The sequence below is a fragment of the Peromyscus maniculatus genome, chromosome 6, assembly GCF_049852395.1.
Source record: "Peromyscus maniculatus bairdii isolate BWxNUB_F1_BW_parent chromosome 6, HU_Pman_BW_mat_3.1, whole genome shotgun sequence".
In the NCBI taxonomy this organism is placed as follows: domain Eukaryota; kingdom Metazoa; phylum Chordata; class Mammalia; order Rodentia; family Cricetidae; genus Peromyscus; species Peromyscus maniculatus.
Window position 1 is genome coordinate 69,815,804 of NC_134857.1, and position 22,855 is coordinate 69,838,658.

At 59.1% G+C, this 22,855-nt stretch overlaps 1 protein-coding gene and 1 long non-coding RNA gene across 27 annotated transcripts in view; one reads left to right on the plus strand and one right to left on the minus strand.

Annotated features, from left to right (window-relative positions):
- Window positions 1–16,553, minus strand: Zbtb7b (zinc finger and BTB domain containing 7B). Of its 7 annotated transcripts, none has more exons than XM_076574464.1 (4): window positions 16,474–16,553; window positions 16,036–16,136; window positions 2,723–3,897; window positions 1–2,328 (listed from the first exon to the last, which is right to left on the minus strand). In XM_076574464.1, exons 3-4 carry the CDS (start codon window positions 3,889–3,891, stop codon window positions 1,863–1,865), a joined length of 1,635 nt encoding a protein of 544 aa, XP_076430579.1. In that variant the 5' UTR covers window positions 3,892–3,897; window positions 16,036–16,136; window positions 16,474–16,553; the 3' UTR covers window positions 1–1,862. The 7 variants fall into 7 exon arrangements, with proteins under 7 accessions (XP_076430579.1, XP_006976385.1, XP_076430578.1 ...); XM_006976323.3 differs by lacking the exon at window positions 16,474–16,553 and adding an exon at window positions 16,308–16,343; XM_076574463.1 differs by lacking the exon at window positions 16,474–16,553 and adding an exon at window positions 16,291–16,337.
- The window catches only part of LOC107401143 (uncharacterized), a 16,885-nt gene continuing 9,178 nt past the window's right edge, over window positions 15,149–22,855 (plus strand). Inside the window, exons 1-2 of one of the 20 annotated variants that reach the window (XR_006073261.2) lie at window positions 17,044–17,499; window positions 18,391–19,088. This is a non-coding gene — a long non-coding RNA (uncharacterized LOC107401143). The other 19 variants (XR_013052166.1, XR_013052171.1, XR_006073275.1 and 16 more) reach the window with 19 other exon arrangements.

Here is a 22,855-nt window from a genome sequence, read left to right on the forward strand (position 1 = left end):
TGAATCTTAAATTATTATTATTTCTTTCCTGTCACTTACACCCGAGGCGGGGGCAGGGGTGGATGAAGGGAATGGGAGAGGGGGGGGGAAACGCTTCCCCCACTAAGGCACTGAGTGGGAAAGCCGCAAGTAGAGAGCGCGGAGGCTACACCGCCCCCACTCTCTGGGACTAAGCCCCAGGTTTCTCCAGCCCTGGGCTCCCCTATCACCTGAAATGCTAAGATGAGGCCCAGGGCACCTGACCTCCCTCCTAATATATTACATCATCACTTTTTAAATAGATACAGGGACTGGTCCCGCCACCCCTCCCTGTGTGACCCCTCCCCACGGTTGGGGGTACCTGGGCAGCTGTGCAAACGGGCATGGAGGGAGGCGCATGGGGAGAGGAGAGCACCGGGCCCCTGAACCTGCCCCTTTTAAGGAGGGGGAAGGGCCACCAGGCCAAAGGGGGGGGGATAGTGCAAGGCATAGCCCAGGCCGCAATGGGGGTCCAGCACCCAGCGAGGAAGGGGTAGGGGGTGAAGACTCTTCTCCACCCCAGGAGAACTGGTAGTTTAAAATGTGAAATTGGATTTCAACAAGACCATCAGAAGAGGCTATGTACAGAATGGGGGTGGACTCAGTCCTAAGGGTGATGGGCAGGATCTGAGGGAAGGATTCCTTTCCCCTAAGGTCCGCCCTGCAGCTCATTTTTCCCAGGGGCAAGCGAGTTGTCTAGCCACCGTGTTGGCAAGGGGGCACCCGTTCACAGGCCAGGGCGGCTGGGTGTGACTCCAGCTCAGTAAGAGCAGTCGCTGGGGGGCGCTCGCCCTTACAGGGCATGGCCACCAGATGGCGCTGGCTCGCCCGCTCCCCACCAGGCCACCTCAACCCCTCACCCCCATCCCACACCCAGCGCCCGCCAGCCCGGGGGCGGCGTGAGTCAGGGGCAGCATGCAGCAGAGGCGGCTCCGGCTTGCACCTGGGCGGGGAGGTGGGGAGGAGAAGAGGGTAAGACGCCCGGCCCGCCCTGCCCTCTGGCCCCAGGGAGGGAGCGCCAGGAACAAGACATTCCCTGCCCCGGGACGCGGGAGGGGAGAGGTGGAGAGCTCCCTTAGCTGGGCGGAGCCCTTCTGCTACCCCCAGGGACGGGCGAGCCAATCAAGCCACCCCGCCCCCTTCTCCAGGACCCCATGACTCAGCGTTGGAACTGGGTGGAGGGGGGGGACTGGGATGGCTCCGTCCTTACAGGCCCAGCCCCCCTAACCCGGTCTTTCAAGCTTCCACCTTGTTTCCCCACTTAAGCCTTCCTTTACCACCACCCCCCCTTTGCATAATTTACTGCCAGGAAAAGGGAACAGAAACCAGGAAGGAGGGGTCTCGGAAGGGAGGGGCAGTCCACCACCCCCTCACACACAGCCAAAACCCAGGGGGCATGGGAGTGGGGCAAGGCTTTGGTCCCAAGCCCCAGCCTCTTAGAAACCCGCATAGCCGAAGTGGGACCCCACGAATCAGAGATAGATTATTGCTTCAATTCCCCAGTAGCAGCTGGGGACGGGGACCCCACTTTACTGTGTGTGTATACATATATGCGCAGTGCGTGTGTGTGGCACATACACACATATATATACACACACACACACATATATATATATCTCATGTATAACTCCTTGGGTGATCACCCCAATCTAGAGAGCTTGTGCCCCAAAACCTCAGCTTGGAATTGGAATGAAGGCTCTGGGGTGGGGGGGGGAGGGGTTGACTCTGATGCCAACAAAGCTCAGGATCCCTGGCCCCGGCCCCTCTTGTCCTATGTGCTCCCCATTGCTTGGCATGGCACCCCAGGCCCTTGTGCTGTTCCAGCCTGGCCATTCATCCCTCTTTTAAGAGGACTCCATGGCACCTTCAGCCTGTGGTGTGGTGGGTGTCCCCTCTTCCTCCTCCTCCTCAGGGGGCCCTTGCGTAGTGACTGGGGGTCCTGTAGGGGCCGACTGCTCCCAGAATCGGGCCAGAGAGAGGCGGAAGGTGTCCAGGTGGCCGTTGGAGAGGTCGAGGCCCGCAGGGGATGGGGTGGTGGCGGAGGGTGGTGGGTAGTGCGGCGGCGCGTCGTCCTTGCGGCGCCTCCGGGTGCGCACCTCCAGGCAGTTCTGGCCCTTGAGATGGCGCTGCAGGTGGTCCTCCTTGGCGAAAGCCTTGTGGCACAGGTGGCATTCGTAGGGCCGGTCCCCCGTGTGCAGGTGCATGTGGTTCTTGAGGTCGTAGCTATGCAGGAAGCGGGCTGGGCAGTGTGGGCACGAATAGGGGCGCTCTCCTGTGTGCTTCCGCATGTGGATCTTCAGCTTGTCATTCCTAGGGCGAGGGGCGGGGGAGGGTGTAAACACTCAGGACCCCCCGGAGAGGCTCCCCAGCCCATCCTGGCCACTCCCAGGCCTCGTCCCACTCCCATTCCTTATTGCTATTTCCCTATTACTGCCCTAGGATAGATACCCTTCTCGGTTGGCCTTTAGATGCTCTGCTATCATCCGCTCCCGTCTCCAGTGCACCCTTCCTGGGCACTGGACTGTCTTGGGCACTAGACCGTTCACAATCACCCCCCTTGGTTGCCTCTTTTGGCCTCCCAGTTCATTCCAAAAACCCACAAGAGAGCTGCTCCCTGCCGGAGCCATCTGTGCTGTGCTCACTCAGATCTCATGCCCACCCTCAGCCCCTTCGGGACCCTGGTTCCCACTTGCGCGCGGCTCACCTGGTGAAGCGGACACCGCAGACCTCACAGGCAAAGGGCTTCTCACCGGTATGGGTCCTCATGTGGCGTGGCAGTTTGCCTGCCCCGTGGATTATCTTGTGACAGACTGGGCACTCTTGGGGCATCTGTGAACGGCGTTTACGCACCAGCTTGTCTTGGCCATCCAGGCCGGGTGCCAGGGCGTCCTGGTGCAGGGAACTTAGGTAGACCATCAGGTCGGGATCGATGGGATCTTCGTCTGAGCCCAGCTCCTCCGGCGACAGCGAGGGCTCATTGTTCTGTGTCAGCCCGTACGCCGGGGGATATACCAGCTCTTCCTCTTCTTCCTCCCCCTCACAGACCTCATAGTTCAGGGGCCCCTCAGGAGGGGAGGCAGCTCCCGTGGGAGGACTGTAGCTGTCCCCAAGCCCACCGATCCCACTGTTGCCCACTCTCCCAGCCACCCCTTCTTCTTCGTAGGTCAAGGGGTGGGTGAGTACCGTCGGCGCCTCGGGGACCAGATGGTTCGCTCGGGCCCCCTTGGTTTGCAGAAACGCTTTCCGGGGCTTGCGGCTGCGGCGGGCGACGGGTCGGGGTGGTGGTGGAGGTGGTGGTAGGAGGAGGGGCCCCTGTGGAGGGCTGTCTTCACCATTGGGCACTCCTGAGGTCGAGGCTGTGGCGGTGGCAGTGGCAAAAGCCTCCAGGTACTGTCGGGCTCGCTCGCAGTCATCCTCGTCTGGGCTGGGGGCTTCCAGCCCGCTGCCTTGTAGGATCTCCATGCAGGCGGCAATGACACAGGGGATTTCCAAGAGCCGGGCAGCCTGGAGCACAGCGGGCATGTTGGCGCTGCTGGTGGTCAGTGTGGCTGTGTAGGCAAATTCGAGCAGGGCACCCAGGGCCTCTGGCCCTACAAAGTCCAGCTCACACACGCCGGCCCCTGCTCCTCCGGCAGCTGACCCGCCACCCCCTGTCCCCAGGACAGCGCTCCCCCCACCCTCCGTGAAGAGCTTCTTGAAGTAGTGGCTGCAGGCCGCCAGCACGGCCCTGTGGGTGCGGTACTCGAGACCCTGCGTCCTGATGGTGAGGTCGCAGAGATGGCCCAGCTGGCGCTGCTCATTGAGGCAGCTCAGAAGCTCACTGCTGTGGTCTGGGAATGGGATTCCAATCAGGTCATCCTCAGGGCTCCCCATCTTCTCCTGCAGGGTCAAGCGGAGGGTTAAGAGGTTAGGAGCAGGTATCCCTCTAAGGGGGTGGGGTGGGGAGCCCCTTCCAGTGCTGGCTCTCTCACTGAAGGAGGGCCACATGCTGGACACTCCTCTAAGGGCTTTGCTAGTCCCCATACCCTTCCAAAATGTGACCACCTCCCATGCCAACCACAGAGGAACCACGGTCCCGACAGATGAAGCAGCTTGCTTTCCAGGTGAAGTGCCCAGTGTGTGGGGTCACATCGTCGGACCCGGACCCGGACCCACCTTCACCTTCCCAGTTCTTAGACTGCTCTGCCTGCTTCTGGAGTGCCTGCCTTTCAGTTAGTGCCTGGGCACACTTGCACTTGACCTTCCCCATCCCCCATCCCCTTAGAAGAAGCAGTGGACCGGGAGCTAAGAGGCTGGAGTCCTGGTTTCGGCTTCAGGAAAAACTGACTGAAGGACCCTGGCGACACTGGCTTGCTAGGGACACCTGGAAACTGGGTAATGGTCTGTGATGGAACTGGCCCAGAGCTCTGGTGGAGCCCAAGGAGAGACTTCAGACTGATAGGGGACGGAAGGTGTCAGGTCAGGCATGTCTGGGTTCTGTCACAAGTATAGTATACCCTACAAACAAAAGGAGCCGTCCTTGTCAGGTGGCGGCGGTGGTGGTGCACGCCATTAGTTCCAGCATACCTTTAATCCCAGGAGGTAGAGGTAGGCCAGCCTGGTCTACAGAGTGAGTTCTAGGACAGCCAGAGCTCCACAGAGAAAGCCAGTCTCAAAAACACAAACAACAAAGAGCCATCCTCTTCCTCCTCCCGTCCCCCACAAGCCACCCTAAGTTCATCTTTCCTTCAAGATCCCCGCTCCCCACATCCTCCCTCCCTCATGGGCCAAGGAGCAGCTACCCGATGCCGGGGTGTCACTGGCGCAGGCACTTCCTGCCCCCCACAGATAAGCATCACCCCCACTGCCAAAGGCCAAGTCCCACCCCTGCCCTCCCCCTTAAACTCTGCCACCTTTTTCTCCAGAGGACCCTGCCTCTCCAGAGGCAGCCTTCATGTGTGTGTGTGTGTGTGTGTGTGTGTGTGTGTGTGTGTGTGTGTGTGTGTGTGTGTGTCTGCGGGGCCCAGCCCACCATCCACAGGGGTGGGGAGGGCAAAGACTGCAGAGCAGCCTCGTGAGTGACCTTGAACACGTCACTGTGGTGAGGGGTAGATGAAGCCAGGCGTGGCCCAGTGCCTAACACACAGTGAGGGCTCAGTCAGTGGTCTAGCCTATACTCTCCTGTTACACAAGAAGGAGCTGAGGGCATTGGGTGAGGGGGCAGACACCTTAAAATCCCAGCGTTGGCATGCAGAGGCAGCTGGGTCTCTGTGAGTTCGAGGTCAGCCTGGTCTAAATAGTTAAGTTCCAGGACAGCTAGGGCTATGTAGAGAGAGAGACCCTTGTCTCAAACAAACAAACAAAACAAAACAAAAACAAACAACAACAAAAAAACACAAACAAACAAAGCCGGGCGGTGGTGGCGCACGCCTTTAATCCCAGCACTCTCGAGGCAGAGCCAGGCGGATCTCTGTGAGTTCGAGGCCAGCCTGGGCTACCAAGTGAATTCCAGGAAAGGCGCAAAGCTACGCAGAGAAACCCTGTCTCGAAAAACCAAAAAAATAAACAAACAAACAAACAGAAAACAGGGGCTGGGAAGGAAAAGCTGGGATTGGCTCGACAGCCCTGACATTTTGTTGGTCTAGAACAGCTTTCTCAACCTGTGGGTCTCAATCCCTCAGGATATGAACGACCCTTTCACAGGGGTCGCCTAAGACCACGGGAAAACACAGACATTTGCATTATGCATCCTTAATTACAGTTGCGAGGAAGTGACGAACATCCTTCTATGGTCGAGGGCCACGACACCACGAGGGACTTTTAAAGGGTCGCAGGGTTAGGAAGGCCGAGGCTCTGCTCTAGAGCTAATAGAGACTGGAACAGTGCTCGGCTTGGACCGAGCCCGGCTCACCCAGGCTTGAGTCTGAATTCTTAGCTTCACGATCTTAAGCAAGTGATGTTATCTCTGAGCCTCTTTCCTCATCTGTAATACTGGATAATTCCAGTTGACTGCAGGGGTTGTGGCGAGGGGTAAGTGAGGCCAGGTGTGGTATGATACCGAACACACAGTAGGGCTCAGTCGGTAGTCTGGCCTCAGGGCAGATTCCAGTGCACATATGGCCTCTGCTGAGAAAACTACTGGGAGACAGGGCTGTCTCTCCCCTCCCAGATCGTACCCTGAGGGAGCCAGGTTACTAGGGAGCTACCTGACCTTGGACAAGTCACTTCCTTTCTGAGGAGGCCTAGTTCTTGTCTGTAATAGTAAAGGCGAGTCCTGCCGATCCTTAGGGCCAGTCCCACTGACATTTCGTCAGTGTCCTCTCGTACTCCAACAGCTGATCAGCCCTAGCCATCTATGGGAAAGAGTTTTGGGGGGGGGTGGGGGTGAAGGTCAGAGGCTACACATTTCCACTTTGGGACACGACAATTGGCCTGTCACACCTGCTGGCCACCTTCACTGCAGAGCTGGAGCGCCCACCTGGAAGCCCTGAGTGAACGCTAACCACTTGTCTGTTTGGAAGCCACACCTGGGAACCCTTAGCCAGCTCACCTGTTCCCACCTTCAGTCCCCCAAATCACTCCTCCTCCTGGGGGACCAGGCAGTCTGGGAGTTCTCTCCTCTCCCAGTACTTTACATACGGTTCGGTTCGGAAGGCAAATGGCCCCGGGACTTAAGAACAAACACAAGTCAGGTGGGCAGCCAGAGACCCAACTTCAACAGCAGTGGGCACCCTCCTGGGCCCAAGTGCATCATGTTCCTCCTAAGGGGCACGGGTGGAGCTATCCTTGCTGCACCTGGAGACACGTGCTCACCCCATCCTTCGCCCTCCTCCCCTCCCCACCCCACCCATTCCCGTTGGTAAACCTGCCCCCTTTCTCCCACCCCAGGGCTGATCTCTGTGGCAACTTGGTATGGCCGGTGTACCGATTGGCTGATCTCGCTGTCAGGTCACAGGCTCCCACAGGGCTTGGGCAAGGGTGGGTGTTTAACTCCTTAGGCCCAAATCCAATGCCTATGGCCACAAGGCATCGAGGAAGGCCTTAGAGAGGCAGGTGGCACACAGGGAGGAGAGGGTGTTCTGGGAAATCCCCTAGCCCTGGCACCCATACCAACCGAGGTGCCACCTGGAACGATGATGGTGCCAACCAGGCCGAGGGGGCACTCCTAGCTCTATCATAGGGGAGGAGCTGGTGGGGTGGAGGCCTCCCCTTCTTTCTGCCAGGGTGGGGCACTGGTGCCAGGGTGCCCACCCCACCTTGGGCACCCATCCCACATCTGCATCCCAGAGGGCCCAGTCCCCTTGACGCCCCATGTCGGCAGCCCATCCCCACCCAGCCCGGCATGCCCCCTCTTGCTAAGACCTTGTGGGCATGGGTGTGTGGTGGTTGGGGGGGGCAGCTGTGCCAGGGAAGTAGGCAAGGTCTGTTTGTCTGGTAGGGGAAAGAACTGGGGGCCCCGCCCCATCACGCCCCTCTTTCTCGCCACCCCCCGGGCTCCCCTCATTGTTAGGCCTGCTCGACCGGCCAAGCCAGTGGGCAGCTTTCTTGAAACCGGGCCCTGTGTCAAGCCTGTGCCATCTTTGGCCGGGGAAAACTTTGAGAGTGGCTGTGGTAAGGGGTGACAGAGTCGGGAGTCCCTGTCACCTACCCATCAGTCCCTAGAGGCACCTGCCGGAGTGTGTCTACCGAACAACCAAGAGCAGGGGGGTACACGGCGGGCGCGACTCGGGGAGACAGAGGCAACTAGAACCTTCCAGGTGCTGACCTTCCAGACTAGGACCGAGGGGCTCCAGGGCCAACCCCGCTGGTCTGAGCCAGCTGAAGGGACACCATAGGAGGCCCTGAGTGGGGCAGCTGAGTAAAGCTGGCCCCCCTTCTCCCCACCTTGGGGATTAGGGGACTGAGGCTTAGTGTGGGGGGCAGCCGGCAGAACCAGGATTAGTGGCGTAGAAAATAGATGTGGGCTGATACACAGGCGCACAGAGCATCACCACCCACCCGCCCCTACCCCCCATTCCAAGGCCCCTTCTCCCAGCTCTGCCAGGGAGCCAGAGGAGAGCCTGGCTTGGCTTTTTCTGGAGTAGCAGCTCGGGAGGCCAAGAGGGTGAGGACCTCTTCCTGCTGGGGATGACGGAGACCCAAGGCTCTGGCCGGTGCTCCTGGTGCCTGGGCTTGTAACCCCTCCCCCTTCTTTCTCCTTTCTGCCCCCAACCCCCAACCCCAGCTCCAAGCCTCAGGTTCTCTTCCTGTTTTTTTGGAGTCCGGTCTGCACGAAGTTAGGGCTTTGGCCTGTGGCTGGACCAGAGGGGTCTGGAAAAACTGGGCAACCAGTCCAAAGTCCTCAGGGACCCAGGAATCCTTATTCCATGGTTCCTTCCATCCTTTCTGGGACCAAAGGGCCACTGACACCTTAGCTACCCAGTTTCAGGCAGGTGAGGTGGCTGAGCCACATGTCACTGGGGGATCGGAAGAACTTCCACAGAGAGGCCCCAAGACAGGTCCCGGCCCAGGGATGCCAAGGACACTCACGGGGCTCTCTCCTCTCCAGCCCCTCTAAAGTCGTACATGCCTGCCCCATCCCCCATGTGACGCTTCCCCCTCCTAAACCTCACCACCCCCAGCACTCACACTTCCTGGGGGCCGAGGCGGGGAAGAGAGACCGCAAGCCACGAAGGGGGAAGGAGGCAAGGGGAGTCGGCTGCTTCCCGGTGCTGTGGGGGTTAAGCTCCACCAGGTCCCGGTGCCAGTGCAGGGGCTCCCAACGGAGGGACCCGCCAGCTCTCCTTTTCTGTCTATAACATCAGCTCCAGCACACAGCGCGTTAGCCCATCCAGAATGGACGGAGACAAAGATGGCGGAGGAAGGGATGGGGCAAGGCTTCCCCAGCCTCACATCTCCACCTCTGGGAACCCAAGCTCATCAGCAGCCCCTTACCCTTAGCCTGTCTTGCTTGGACTCCGTTTACTCTCTCAGTCCTCTTCTGTCTGTGGCGCTTATCTTCCCAGCACAAGATGACCCTTGGTTCCCTTCCTTGGCTCTTACGGGCTCCCTCATCTCTCCGCCATGCCTGTCCCTAGGACTGCTCCTGGGAACCATCCTCAGAGGGAACCTTCCTTCCCTCTTCCCATCACCTCTCTCACTGAAGCCTCTCCTGAGCCCAACATGTGCCACGCTCCCAGCATCCCTCCAGGCCTGTGTCGGGTAGACCCGGCAAAGGAACCAAATCAAGACCAGGGCTTGTTCTACAAACCATTATAGAAGACATGGAGTAGTCTGGGGTACCCATACCTGCCTTCTGGAGGAAGCGAACGGACGACCAAAATTTGGGAGCCACTTGGAGAAGAGAGGTGGGAGAGGCCGGGTGTGCAGTGAGAGCGGATGTGGGGTTATAGGGGGGACAGTGGGTGCCTCTCTGCCCGTCAGAGTTTCCAGCCCTGAAGCTACTGGACTTCCCCCCCCCTCCCGAGACTGCCCACCCTGAAGCAGGTAACTAGTCACTTGGGCAGACCCTGGTCATCAGGGTTCCCCGCAGAGTCTGTCTGGCTGGGCAGTGCCAGCTCTTCTTAGGGCTAAGGAGAATGCCCAAAGGGCCAGGGTCTGCCTCGTACCCCCTCCCCCCAGCCATATCTTTGGCTGGGTAACCAAGCTGGCTGGTAACCCCACACCCGCTTAGCCGCGGGCAGAAACCTGAGCCCCCCCAAGCCCCAGAAGACACCCCAGCCGGGTCCCCGGGGCCCAGCTCCCTGCCAGCCTGTCCAACCTCCTGGCCTGGCCCAGCAAGCACAGCTTCTGTAGGTCCCTTCTTCTGCCTTTCTTGGTTCTCTGGGACCCCTTAGACTCTGAAGCCTCCCCACACGCCAGTGCCCCAGCTCCTCTGTTCCCTAAAGCCTCCAGTGCAATCTGGGCACCTTCTAGCTAGCCTGTTTTTCAGTCCTCCTCTGACCCTTGGCCAATTCTAGGCCTCCGAGCCTCCCCTGGGGCCTGACCTCCTGAGCCAGAGCAGGGCCGACTCACCTGAACGCTGAGGGGCCTTGCCGGCAACAACTCCTGGCCCCTGGGGGCAGCACGTTGGGAGGGGTGGGGGAGGGATAACTGGGGGGGGGGCAGGGTGTCTGTTCCCCACTCCAGCTCCCTCCTTCAAAGGGGCCGCCCACGACCTGGCCCAGCCCCTCCCCCTCCAGCCTTAACCCTCTGGGTGCTGCCCCCCTCCCCCCAGCTTGGAGGGAGGGAGGGAGGGAGGGGTTACAGAAGGGCTGGCCGCGTGGGAGAGGGGCCGGGAGTCTCTGCCTGCAGTGCCCAGAGCCCCAGCTGTCCCCACCCCCGCCTGGCCTCACTCAGGCCTAAAGGGGGAAAAAGGTGAGGGGTAGGGAAGGTAGGAGAGGCCAGTCCAGGAGGACAGAGGTGAGGAGGAGAGGTTGCTGGAGGTGGGACCAGGAGAAGGAAGACCGGGAGGGGTGGGGACAGACGCCAGCAGTGGCCAAATTGGGAGGAAGGGAACTCTGGACAGCCAGTGCCAGGGGTGACAGGTGCCCAGGTCCCAGCCCCTCAGGGTATGTGGGATTAAGGGAACGGAAGGAGACCCTGCAGACCCTAGGAAGCCCTTGCCTGCCCCTTGCTGGGAGCTGTCCGGATTCTCTTCACCTTGTACCAGGCTGGGGCCCTCAGGGGCTGGGCAAGGCGGCACCCGCCCTCCTCACGGCCTCACCCCAAACCCACTCACATACCACAGTTCCTCGCCAGGGCGCCAGCCCTGCCAACCAGGCCAGGGGGCAGCCCTCATGCCAGACCCCAGTGACCAGGGGGACAGAGCTGGCTGGGGAGGGGTAGACATACTGGGGGGAGCCCCCGTGGACACCGAAAGAGGAAGGAGCCGGGAGGGGGGCATCTGCTGGGAAGCGCCTGGCCCCACCCCTTGCGCAAGCAAGCTACTGCTCCCCGGCTGGTTGGGTGGGACCCGCCTGGGCCTGAGGGGCAACTCAGGAAGGCTCTGAGAGCGAGGTGAGTGGCCACAGAATGTCATGAAGCTCCTGGGATTTCTTACTCTTGGAGTGAAAGGTACCCCAGTGTCCTCCAGACAGCAGGCCACCCCAGGTCCTGCTAGGCTCAGAGGGAATCACAGAAATGTCCCCTAAGATACCCCCCTCCCCGCTACCCCCAACAGCTGCTGGCCCGGTGCCCCTGGCCTGCTGCTCCTCACCGGCTCCCGGCCTGGCTGGCAGCTACCCACCAGGATGCTGGCAGTCCTGCCCGCCTCTCCCTCCTACCCCCTGCTCGCAGTGCCCTATGCCAACTGTGGGCCTGGGGTGGGGGAGGGTCACTCCTGTGCCTTGGTGCCAGGCAGGCGGGCCCAGGCCCCTGAGGTCCTATAGATAAGACCCAAGACCCTGTCCTTAAGCCACCTCCTTAAGAGGAAGCATATTGCTCAGGGCTGATACAGAGCATGGATAGACCTATGAGCAGTCACTAAAGGATCCACGCCCCAAGGTGGGGACCAGTGTCTGTCCTGTCGCCAGGCGCCAACCTCCCAGCATTCCCCCTGCAAATGCTTGGGCACCAAAGTCCCCGCAGTTCCTGAGAGCCCAAGTCTAATGCCTATAGCTTGTGAGGGAGCAGGGTGGGGCTGCTCCTTGCCCTTTGATCCCCATAAAGGGAGGGAACTAGCCTGGAGGGCAGGGGGCAGGGAAGGAGTTCATGGGGCCCCTCATTTCCCCTGCCAGGGGCATCAGGGCAGGGTGTGGGCATCTCTTGGGGGTAGGGCTCATCCTAAGGTAAGGATGGGTAATATGTCTTAGCATGAGAGATGGATGTCCACACATGGTGTTGTATGGTAATGTAATGGCGAGAACAAAGCAAGGAGAATGCAGAGGGTCTCTGCGTTGCAACCAGTCCCAATACTGACTTTTCACCCTTACCCAGAAACACTTTTAGACTCAACCAAATTGAGAGCTCAGGGAGGACTACAACTCCCAGTGTGCACCACAACTGCTTTGCATGTACCTTGGGAGTTGTAGTTCCCTTAAGAGGCCCTGGGTTCTCTTCCCAAGAACTTAGCTGGTAGGTTAGGGAAAGAACGGTCATGGACCTCTGGTAGGTGCAGCACTATTTAAGAAGAGTCGGATAGGCTAGGAGGTCCATGGTGGGGAGGGAAGACCCCCTTACTCCGGGCAAAGGGGGAAGAAAGGAGGAAGGAAGGAGGAGAGGATGTCTGTTGAAAGGGGCATATGGGTGGAGAGGAGCTGGGGGGGGGGGTGGAAACAGGAAGGAAACTGAAGCCAGAGACACGAAGTCGAAAGCAAGGTCTTGGGGGAGCCCCACTCTGAGGCGTGGCAGGGACTGGGAAGACATGTCTCCTGCCATTCTGGTGACCTGGGAAGGCAGTGAGAGATATTAGTGATGTTAAGCAGTATCAAATGAATGTATGATCGTGGGCGGCGCCACTGGCTCCATTTGCCTGCCATCAACCTTCTCCTGCCACGGGCACCCCCAGACTCTGGATGTGGTCTAGGTATTCGTTGGTTAGGAACCCCTAAAGGTTCTAGGAGAGCAAAGAGGCAGAGGAAGAGTTGGGGTAAGGAAGGGTCTGATGGTGAGCAGTGAAGGCAGCTGTGGTATTAGGTCCAGGTGTGAAGTCCGGCCGGGTAAGGGCAGGGCAGAGGCCACAGCAGGCAGAAGCCTCAGGAAAGAGAGAGGTAACGGGTCCCTGTGCCACCTGCCTCCCACCTATCTCAGGCCGTGCACCAAAAGAGGGAAGCCTCCCCTGGCCTCACTGAGGCATGTGCTACAGGTAGATTTCCTCCTGGACCAGTGGCCTGTGGACATAAAAGATGGCCTCTCAGGGACCAGAGGGCAACTGGGTGTCTTCCCCGGTAGAGATGGAGATCAGGGATGGGCAAAAGAACTGCGTGGAGGATAACTTTTTTTTCTGGGTTTCCCAAAGTTCCGTGACAAATGCTGACAGGCCATAAGATTACTGCCAGGACCTGAACTTGGCTAAGGGGTGGTGGTAGTGGGGTCTTCCTGGACCCTCCAGTCCTTGACGGTGGATCAGAGTCATCCTACGCCCCTTCCTCCACGTCCCCCGGCCTGCCCTGGCACCTGGCCGCTTCTGTGTTGGCAGGACTGGAGGGGGGGCAGCGAGGCAACTTCAAACTGTCCGGGCAAAACGTCAAGTTTACTCACGAGTTTACTCAGCAGGAGGGGGAGAGGCCAGAGCAGGCACACCCCATGCCAGGGTCCTATCCATCTGCCTGTCTCCACCTTCCTCCCTCACCCTCCTTTTCAGCCCTAGGCCAAAACAGGCACAAGCCCCAAGGCCTGGTGGCAGGGCTGTCTTAACTCAGGAAGGTCAGAGAGCCAAGCAGGCTGGAGGCAGGAAGCCCTGAAGCAGGCCCAGAGGCTCCTATCAGAGGGCACTGCCCTGCCTGGAGACCATTTAACTCCCCATCTTAGGTCCTTGGCCTTCGGCCAAAAGAACTGGGTCTCTCAGCCATCTAAGAGAGGGCCTTGCCTCCTCCACCTGAGCAGTCTCCTGGGCCAGTAACTTCTGACCCCAAACGTCCACTCCTGGGCCGGGCTTCAGGTGCTAACGTGATGCCATTCACGATCCCATTCATCTTAGCCTTGGCTTGGAATGGGGGGCCAGCCCTCTATCTGACCCACTTCCCTTTCCTCCCCACCTGTTTTCACTCTCTGCTTCTCTCCCCAAGCCTTCACTGTCCCCACCCCAGAGGTGCTCCACCCCCCCCTTGGCTGCTGGGTCCCCTCCCCCACTCTTCCCCAGGGTGCCAAGTGCAAGCACACAAAGGGCCCGATGGTGCATTGTTAGCCCAGCCCCCGCTGCCCGCCGCACCCTCCTGGGGCAGGCACTAGGCCAAGGAGGAGCTGGGGGCGGTGGGTGCCAGGGGGCACCATGGGGAAGGGGAAGAGGGCAGCACCTGTCTCTCAGACACAGGGGCCATATCACCTGGGCTGAGGAGTGCGTGCGGCGGGCGAGGGCCCCATTAGAGCAGGGCCATCTCCTTGACACCTGAGCCTAGTGGGCACTGCCTTCTCTCTTCCCTTGAGCCCCTTTCTGGTGGTATTAACCCCTTCCTGACCCCCCAGGCTGGGGGGGGGGTGGTCCCCAAGGGAGGGGACAGTGTCTGGGGGTGTCAGCAGGCAGGCAGCAGCAGCAGCAGCAGCGTGCCGACGGCAACCATGTAACAGAGGCACTCTGGGGGAGCTGGGGTCCCGGGGGCCAGGGACAGGAGGCACAGGCAGAGATTTCTCCTTGTTTCATCAGCTGCTCCAGGGGGAGCCCCCTGTCCTTCTCCCCAGTTACCACTAAGGAGGAACTCTAACTACCATCCAAGCCCAGTCACAAATATGCCCTTCTCCAGCCCAGCACAATACTCCTTATGCCCAGTATCTCCTCCCAATCTAATGTCCACTCCATGCCAGCTCTATAAACAGTGCCAGGAGGGTACAGGGGTGACCAAACCAGTTGGCGTGTGTGGGGTAGCAAAACGCAACCCCATAACCTCCAGGCCTTAGCGCTCCCCCAAAACACACACACACTCCCTTGGGGAACACAGAGTTCCTATCTTGGCTTAACTCCTCACTTCCCAATCTGGCTCCCCCAACCCTTGATAAACGGTCCCCTCCTCTAGGAATAAGTTGGGGGAAGGAGCAATAGCCGCGCTGACTCATTCCCATTCTCAGCAGCAGCTAGGGGTCTCCAAGGCATTCGGGCGGGGGTCAATTCAAGAACGCCCTCCACCTGGCCCGGAAGCCAGGACAGCTTGCCGGTCTCCCCCTCTCCCCAGCACCCACTTCCGGTGTCCCAAACTAGGTCAGCAGTGCTCGTTTCCTGTGGGTCAGCCAGCACCGGCGCCTCTGCCCCTCCCCTGCTCCGGACCCAGGCTCCCCGCCTTACCCCCCGCCCCCCAGGGCGCCCCGAGGTCTCACCACGTCTCAGCCGCCCTTTGATACATGGGGGTTGTGCGGGGCGGGGGGCAGGGGACCCGCCCTCTCTCCAAACACTAGCAGGGCCGGGGCGCCTGGGCAGGCACGTGTCCGGGCACAACCCGCTGCCCACGCTGCCCCCCCCACTCCCACCCCCCCTCGCTCTGGCCAGGACACGTCGCTCTCTTACTTGGGTGGGGTGGGAGGAGGGGAGAGAAAGCTGGGAATGGAAAGCGGCGCCCCCCACCCCTTTGAATGGCCACCCTCTGCCAGCGGCGCGCACTAAGGTTTCGGCCACACCGCCGCGACCCCCGCTCCGGCTAGGGCAGGTGCGCCGGCGCCGGCGGCAAGACTGGTTGGTGGTGGTAGGTCGAGTTCTTAGCACCCACCCTCGCACCGGAGTTGTGAGAGCAAAAGCTGACTTGGAAAGGGTGGCGGTGGGGCTGCAGCTCGAGAGAAGGGAATGTGATTGCGGAGCGGGAGGGGCAGGAGGGGTCGTTCCGCTGAGCCGCACTACCGCAGGAGAGACGACGCGGCTCGGGAAGCGCAAGAAACCGAATAGTCCAGCCGGTAACTTTCCCCCAAGCCGCGGTTCCTCCCGCCGCCCCCCAGCCCCCATGCCACTGGCCTGGGTCCAGCCCACCGCGCCAGGGGGGCGCGGAGCAGGGGGGGCAGGGGGGGGGGACACGCGTTGTCCTAGTTAGAGTCCGTCAGCGTTTCCATTCCCTCCATTCGGTCGGGTTGGGGTCTTCCCCCTAAAGTCACGAAGGCGACTGGGGGGGGGAAGTTCAGCTCAGCTCACCCCGTCTCCATCCCGTAGCTCAGTCTGATATTAGAAGTGCAAAGAAAGTTTCTGGAGACCCTCCGCCCAGAGTTGGGGGGAGGCTGTAGTTCTCTACCTTTCCTCCAAGTTAAAACCAATCCTAAAGACCCAGGGAAGCTACAGGGAAGGCGACTGGTTGAAATCTGGTTTGCGTGTGTGTGTGTGTGTGTGTGTGTGTGTACAGGGGTCTCACAGGACGCACGAAGGACACTGCAGTAGGCTCGAGTCTAGTGGACCCCGAGCCAAGGGACAAGAAAGTGGGGTTCACTTACCTCTCAGCCGTCGGGTCCGCTCTCTGGAGCTGCAGAGGCACAGGGTGTGGGAAGAAGCGCGTCCCCCGCCAGGCCCGGGGGCTTGGGGCCCTGCTCCGGTCCTGGTCAGAAGGCCGCGGTCAGTGGCTCGCCGCTCGTTGCTGGGGGGCTCCTCCTCCGCCACCCTTTGCCTCCTCCTGCTGCCCGCCCCCCCTTGGCCGCGGAGAGCCGTACATTCACCTGGCTCCCACCCGCCCCCCCCAGGGCCCGCCTCACCTGTCCTAATGTCTCACCTGTCCTCCCGCTTGCTTTCCCCCCATCCCTCCCCTCCCTCCCCCCGCCCCTGCCACCCCCAAACTCCCCCCCCACCCTTAGCAACACCCTCTGTCACTTCCTGGTTTTTCATCCGCCCCCCCCAGGCACCCCCTCCCTCCGCCCAATAAGGACATAAACTTCCACCTCTTCCAACAGCTAGTTCCAGCAGGGAGCATATGGGTCCCTCCCTCCTTTCGCCCCCTTCCTCCGAGCTCTTACTTCGCTCCTAGAGCCTTTCCCACCCTTCCCCTTCCCCTTCTTTCCTTCTCTCTTCCCTTCACCTGCCGCGATCCCTCTCCCTCTCTGCTGTCTACCACTAATCTCCTCCAGTCCACCTTAACTGGAGCTCCGCCTCTGACCCCCGTCCAGCCCTCTGCTGCTGTCCAGCTCCACCCCCCGCACGCCACCGCCCTGCCCGCCCATTGGCCTGAACACCCGCCTATCCCATTTGGGACGCGCCTAGGGTTCATCCAGGGAGTGGGTGGAGCTTGGGGCTGGCCTGAAACCAGGAGGGGAGGGAGGCCGGGGACAGTGTCCGCAGTGGCCAGGGAATGGAGCAGCCCCCTCGGGGACTTCCTCTCCTTCCAGAGGGGCTTCTGTGGGGCCGGCACCTGGGGAGGGAAGGGTAGGAGAGGTTACGGGTAGGCTGCGTGGCATGAAGACCTAGAATCGAAAAGGAGTGGGGTCCCGCTAGGGGCTTTAATCAGGTCAGATCCCCAGGAGGGCAGGGGAGAAGGCCACCAGACACTCAGCTGCGGGCCCCGGGCCCATCCCCCCTCCGAGGCAGCGGGGGAGTCGAGGCTGCCGGCACTCTGTGTCCCTCCCCACGCGTGACGGCGCCCCGCGGGGAGGGAACAGTGCCCGGGGCAAGGAGCCTCTGCGCTCTCGCCAGTGCCCGTTGCTGCCTTGGCATTTTCAGCGGGGAGGGACCGAGTCTGGGAAGGGGAAGGGGGAGGTGCGCGCCCTCTGGGGCTCCGGCTCTTTGCCCTCCTCCGGCCTGCTCCTTTAGTGGAGAAACGGAGACCCCCACGGTGGAAGGAAGGGACGTCTTGACGCAGTCTCACCCAGACACCCAGGTGGCGGCAGAGGCCTGGCTGGCTTAGGATGTCTGCTTGTGTGTCTTTGGGAAGGACCTGCGTTCGTCTTTCAGTGCCCAGCCAACCGAGAAAGGTAGCTTCGGAGGGACGCTTCCCACGGGGCCGGCGGGGCTACGTACCCCCAAAGGGCCCCTCCTACTGGTTTCAAACGGAATCAAACCCCGCTCTCCCGGGCCAGGTTCGGCTTCGCAGCAGCCGGCCAGGCCGAACCGGGTCGGACTTGTCCTCCCTTCCCAGCCCCCTGCGCAGGGGGCCTCCCTCCCTCCCTCCCTTTCCAGCAGGTGGCTCCGCAGGACACCAGCTCAACCTGTTGGACCACAATGGGCGGCGCCAGGGGGCCCTGGCCCTCACCCGGGCTGACCCGGGATCCCCGAGCAGGGGGAGGGGCGGAGTCGGTCCTTCCCTCCCTCTTGCTCCTTCTCCCTTTGACGTGACTCAGCCTCGAGGCCGCTGCTCTGCCCCTCGGCCAGGGGCGGAAAGTGTGAGGCGCCCCGGAGGGCTGAGGCCAAACCAAACAGCCCCCCATCCCAGACATTATCTCACTGGAGAATTAGGGGGGCAATAGGGACCAGTGGATAGCAGTCGGCATGGTTAGCTCTGGCTCAAGTGATCCGTTCCGGGTTTTCCTATAGTTTCTGTCCTGTCCCCCCCCCCCCCCCCCCCCCCGCCAGGGTCAAGTCTGATCTTTGCTCCAGGTTTTCTTAGCAGCCCCACCGGACTGTTTCCAGTCGGGAGGATTCCGAGCAAGATGTGCCTGGGCTGGGTTTTTTCCCTTCCTCGCTGTCAGGGTCTCGCTGAGCAGGGAGGGAATGGGCCATGCCAGGGGCAAGGCGGCAGTGGAGATGCCCAAGTTAAATGGAGAGCAAGCTGTTTTCAGGAGAAGGGTACAGGGCCAGGGAAAGGATTTGGGGGAGGGTAGGACAGTGGTCCAGGACTCCAGAAGGACGAGAGTCTTGTCACTTAGCTCCTGAGGACCCAGACGCGGACAGCTCTGCTGTCCCCTGCCCCTGGAGTTGCATCTGACTGGACACAACCCGGATCTTTTGCGCCTGGATTTTGCCATCCTCCAGCAGTCCTGGAAATCTACTGTTAGTTCCTCAGTGACTCTTTTCCATGCTTTTCTTGTGGCACAAATAGTTCCCTTTCATGTTAGGGGGGCACCGACTTGAAATTCCTGCCTACTCCCTAACTCTGGCCCCTGACTGCCAAACCAGAGACAGAGATGGCCAAGGAGCAATGGTGGGACCCCGCCCCCTTCTAGGGAGCCTGGCGCCCCCCCATGCCAATCTGCTGTCCACCTGAACTGGTACTGGGAACTGGAAGGCCAGTGTGGGGTCCGCAGGGGGTTCCGGGTGAGCGCCCTCCCCTCCCCCGTCCTCACTCTCAGACTTAAATCTTCAGGCAACTTTCTAGATTCCAGACTTTAATGTAGGAGGAAAGTAGGTGAGCAAACACCCCGAGAGGAAGGCGTTAGTCCAGAGAAGGATAATAGCCCTCGCAAGAAGGACTTTACACCCCAGGCTGGGGACAGGGACTCTGAGCCTGGCTGGTCCAAGTACACTGGAGAAGTGGCTCCTGAGAGGGGACAAGGCTTATTAGAGTCCTGGAGGAAGAGTGCAGTTGGCGGCTGGAGGCGAGGCTCTCCTTGGCAGGGGTCCTAAAGTGAGTCTGGGGGCCCGTTTCTGGTTGGGGGGTGCTGAGCTGAAAGCGGCTTCTCCGCTTGCACCAGGCGCCCACCTAAGTCTCTGCTCCCCCGCCCCTTCCCGCGGCTGCCTCCGCTTCCCTCGAAAAACCCGCCGCCCAGGAAACCGCTGGGGGCGCTCAGACCGCAGCCCCCCCTGCCGCCGCCCCCCAGAACCCCTACCGCGACCGCCCAACCCACCTGAAGAGGCGGTGGCTGCCGGGGGTGCTCCCTCCTGCCGACTCCCCCCACACCTGCGGGTAGCACTATTTATAACTGCGTGCCTATTCTGGGCCTCTCGGCTGGAGCCCGCAGCAGCGCTGTGCTAATCGCCCCTGGGATCTCTGCGCCCCCCAGGGCTGGGGGAGGTAAATTTAGCTTCAGGAAGCTCCGGGGAACGTTTTCCAAAACTCCACGTCCCAGAGCAGGCAAAACAGAACCCCTCTGCGCGCGGCCTGCTTCCTACTCGCCACCAGGGGGCGCTAGGCTCCTAAATCCCAGCCAGCTAGGGGTGTAGGGTAGCAGTCCCGAAAGCCAGGCAGGGTGGATAAGGAGCTGAGGATGGCTACAGATGCTAATGGATAAACTTCAGCAGGACGGAAAAAGACTGTGGAGTCTGAGAGCCACCTAGAAAAGGGGCCAGAAGGTTTCTGAATACGAATGGAGAAATAACTCATATGTAAACGAAATGCAAATGAGAGGTAGGGGTGTTTGCCAGCCTCCTCTCGCCAGGTGTCGCTTGGTCTGCTGTGAAAAATGTGGGACCGGCCCCCCAGCCCTCAAACTCATTTTATTGTGATCCCTTTCTTACCTCTGTGTGTCCCGCCCCCACCTCTGTCTCTCCCACTCTACCCAAGGTTGCAAATGGGATGTAATCTATAGCAGAGCTTTTCTCTCTCGCCGTGATACTTGAAGGTCGCTTCTAGCTTGTTGGTCTGTTCCATTTCAACCCCAACTATTTCCTTACCCCTTATGGCTGCTAGAGGGTCCCCAAGGAGCCCAGGGGTAAGCAGTAACTCCCCTTTCTGTCTTGGTGTCTTGCTGCTCTGCCCACCCTATCCCTGGCATGAGCTCCTGAAGCAATAGTTTGAGTGTTCAAGACCTGAGCAGCTCTTTTTGAGAGCGCATTGGAAGAAGTTGTTACATTTCCTTTTCCCTTCTAGAAGAATGGGGACGTTGTTGGTCAGGAAAACTATTCTTGTCTGGATGGGTTAAACAAAAGGTATTTGGACGGGACCTTAAGTTCATCCAAGGTGCAAAGGACACTGTGAGCCTAGAGCTTTGATGGGAAAGTGGGGGGGTAAGAGAGATGCCTCCACACTTGCATGGCTTTGCCTCCCAGGGCAACTTAACCATTTCTATCAGAAGAGGAAGGCAGATTAATGAGGAACTCTGGTTTTGACTGTCTTTTCTTCTTTTTGTATTGTTTAGACAAGAGTATTACTATATTGTCCATGCTGTTCTCCAACTGCTAGGATCAAACAGTAGGCTCCAGAGTCAGCCTCCGAAATGGCTAGGGGAAAAGAGCGTGGGCTACCAGCCTGGCCAGCCCTAAAGCTGAGATCTGGAAATCTGGGTTCACTGAATGCTTGTTCTATTAAAGAGCATTGTCCTTCTGACCTGGGGAGGAATCACTTCACCTCTTTGGGCCTGTTTATTCGAATTAATGTGGTATTATCTCTACCGTTCTCCTGCCTGCTTTTGCTCTGTGTATGTTTGTCGTTCAGTTCTGGGATAGGGTTTCATCACACCCAAGCCCGCCTACGTTTTTGGTGTACCTTTGCTCTGAGCATACAGACACACAAGTATGGAGGTCAGAGGACAGTCTGCGGGGGTTGATCCTCTCCTTCCATCCTGTGAGTCCTGGGGACTGAATTTACCAGGCTTGACAGCAAGCACCTTTATCCACTCAGCCATTTTCTCATCCCTAAAGCATACTTTATTTTTTAAAGTATACTTTAAAAAAAAATACTTGAAGCCGGGCGGTGGTGGCGCACGCCTTTAATCCCAGCACTCGGGAGGCAGAGGCAGGAGGATCTCTGTGAGTTCGAGGCCAGCCTGGTCTCCAAAGTGAGTTCCAGGAAAGGCGCAAAGCTACACAGAGAAACCCTGTCTCGAAAAACAAAACAAAAAAAAATACTTGAGCCAGGCACTTGGGAAGCAAAGACTGGCAGATTTCTATGAGGCTAGCCTCGTCTACATAGTTCCAGGCTGGACAAAGCTACATATTGAGTTTTAGTTTAAATTTTTTTTTTCTTGTCAGCCAGGCAGTGATAGTGCATATGCCTTCAATCTCAGCACTCAGGAAGCAGAGGCAGGTGGATCTCTGTGAGTTCAAGGACAGCCTGGTCTATAGAGTAAGTTTCAGGTAGCCAGGGCCACCCAGAGAAACACTGTCTCGTAAAACCAAGAAACAAACAAAAACAATTATTTTGTTTTGTTTGAGACAGGGTTGTTCACTCTTTAGCCCAGGCTGGTTTTGAATTTACTATGTAGCCCAGGTTAGCCCCAAATTGGAGGTAATCCTCTTGGTTTCACCTCCCAGGTACTGAATTGTAAACATGAACTGCCACACCCAGCTTGAAGTAGATGTTTGTGAGAAGAGACAGAGCATCATCTACTCTACAAAGTGTGTCCGGACTGTGACGTGTCTCCACTAAGGCCTTTCCAGCTGCTGCTCTCCTTGGGCCTCTCAGTCTTTAGTCCTTCCCTTCCACCAGCTCCCCACTCCCTGTCCCACCAGAGCGCACAGCCGTGGCCTCTGCTCCTGCGTCCACCACTGCCCTAGGAGCCTGCCAAGCATCCTCTCCTCTGGCAAAAGCCTTGGTGTTCAGACCTCAGACTCGGGGGGTCCACTTCTAGGCACTGCCCAGCTTAAATTGAGCAGGACTTAGAGGAAAAGGAGGCAGCGGGCCAGGGCTGAGTTAGGGAGGGTAGGAGCTGGCCAGGCAGGATGCACTCTAGAGGAAGGAGAGCCCCCGGTCAGTGGGAAGGTGGACTCTCAGCCCGCGTGAGTCAGACCTGGAGAGGGAAGGCTCAGAAGGAACCAGGCGGCAGTTCTGACCTGCATGTTTCAGGTGTTTAGAGGGGTCCTGAGCAGATATGGTGGCTTATCCTTCTAATCCCAGGACTGGGGAGGCTGAGGCAGGAGGATTGCCACAAGTTTGAGGGCAGCTAGGATTACAGAGTGAGAGCCTGACTCAAAAATCAAATCCAAAGCTCAAGCTCTAACTTATCCTACGTGTCTTGGCTTATATTCACCTCCAGATCGTTTTCCTGTTTCTCCATCACCAAATAATGTCTGTATACTTAACTACAGTGATGGGGTTTCCCGCCCAGGAGAATACAGGCTCCACAGGTAGGAATCGGTTCCTGTTTCTCCAAAGCACCCGCACTGGTATACAGTAAAGTTCTGTTTGTTGAATGAAGATAGTCTTTGCATATATCATTTCATGGTTACCTCCAGAGACCTGGGGGCTTGGAGATTAGATGTAGGGAACTATTACTATTAGAATTTTTTTTTTATTATTGCTGTTTTTGTTTGTTGAGTTAGGGTCTCACTCTGGCCCAGGCTGGCTTAGAACTTGAGGCAATCCTCTTGCCCCCCAGTCTTCCAAATGCTTGGGTTATAGGCATGAGCCACTACTCTGGCATTTTTAGAATTCTTAACTTTAGGCATATATTATCATGTTACCCGGCCAGCAGACACTCTCTCTCTCTCTCTCTCTCTCTCTCTCTCTCTCTCTCT

Excerpts from the sequence above, each read along its gene's own strand:
- Zbtb7b (XM_076574464.1), bottom strand. The coding sequence starts at position 3,891 with ATGGGGAGCCCTGAGGATGACCTGATTGGAATCCCATTCCCAGACCAC. Across the intron at positions 2,329-2,722 it reads TGCGGTGTCCGCTTCACCAG|GAATGACAAGCTGAAGATCC; the intron begins GTGAGCCGCGCG and ends CCCTCGCCCTAG.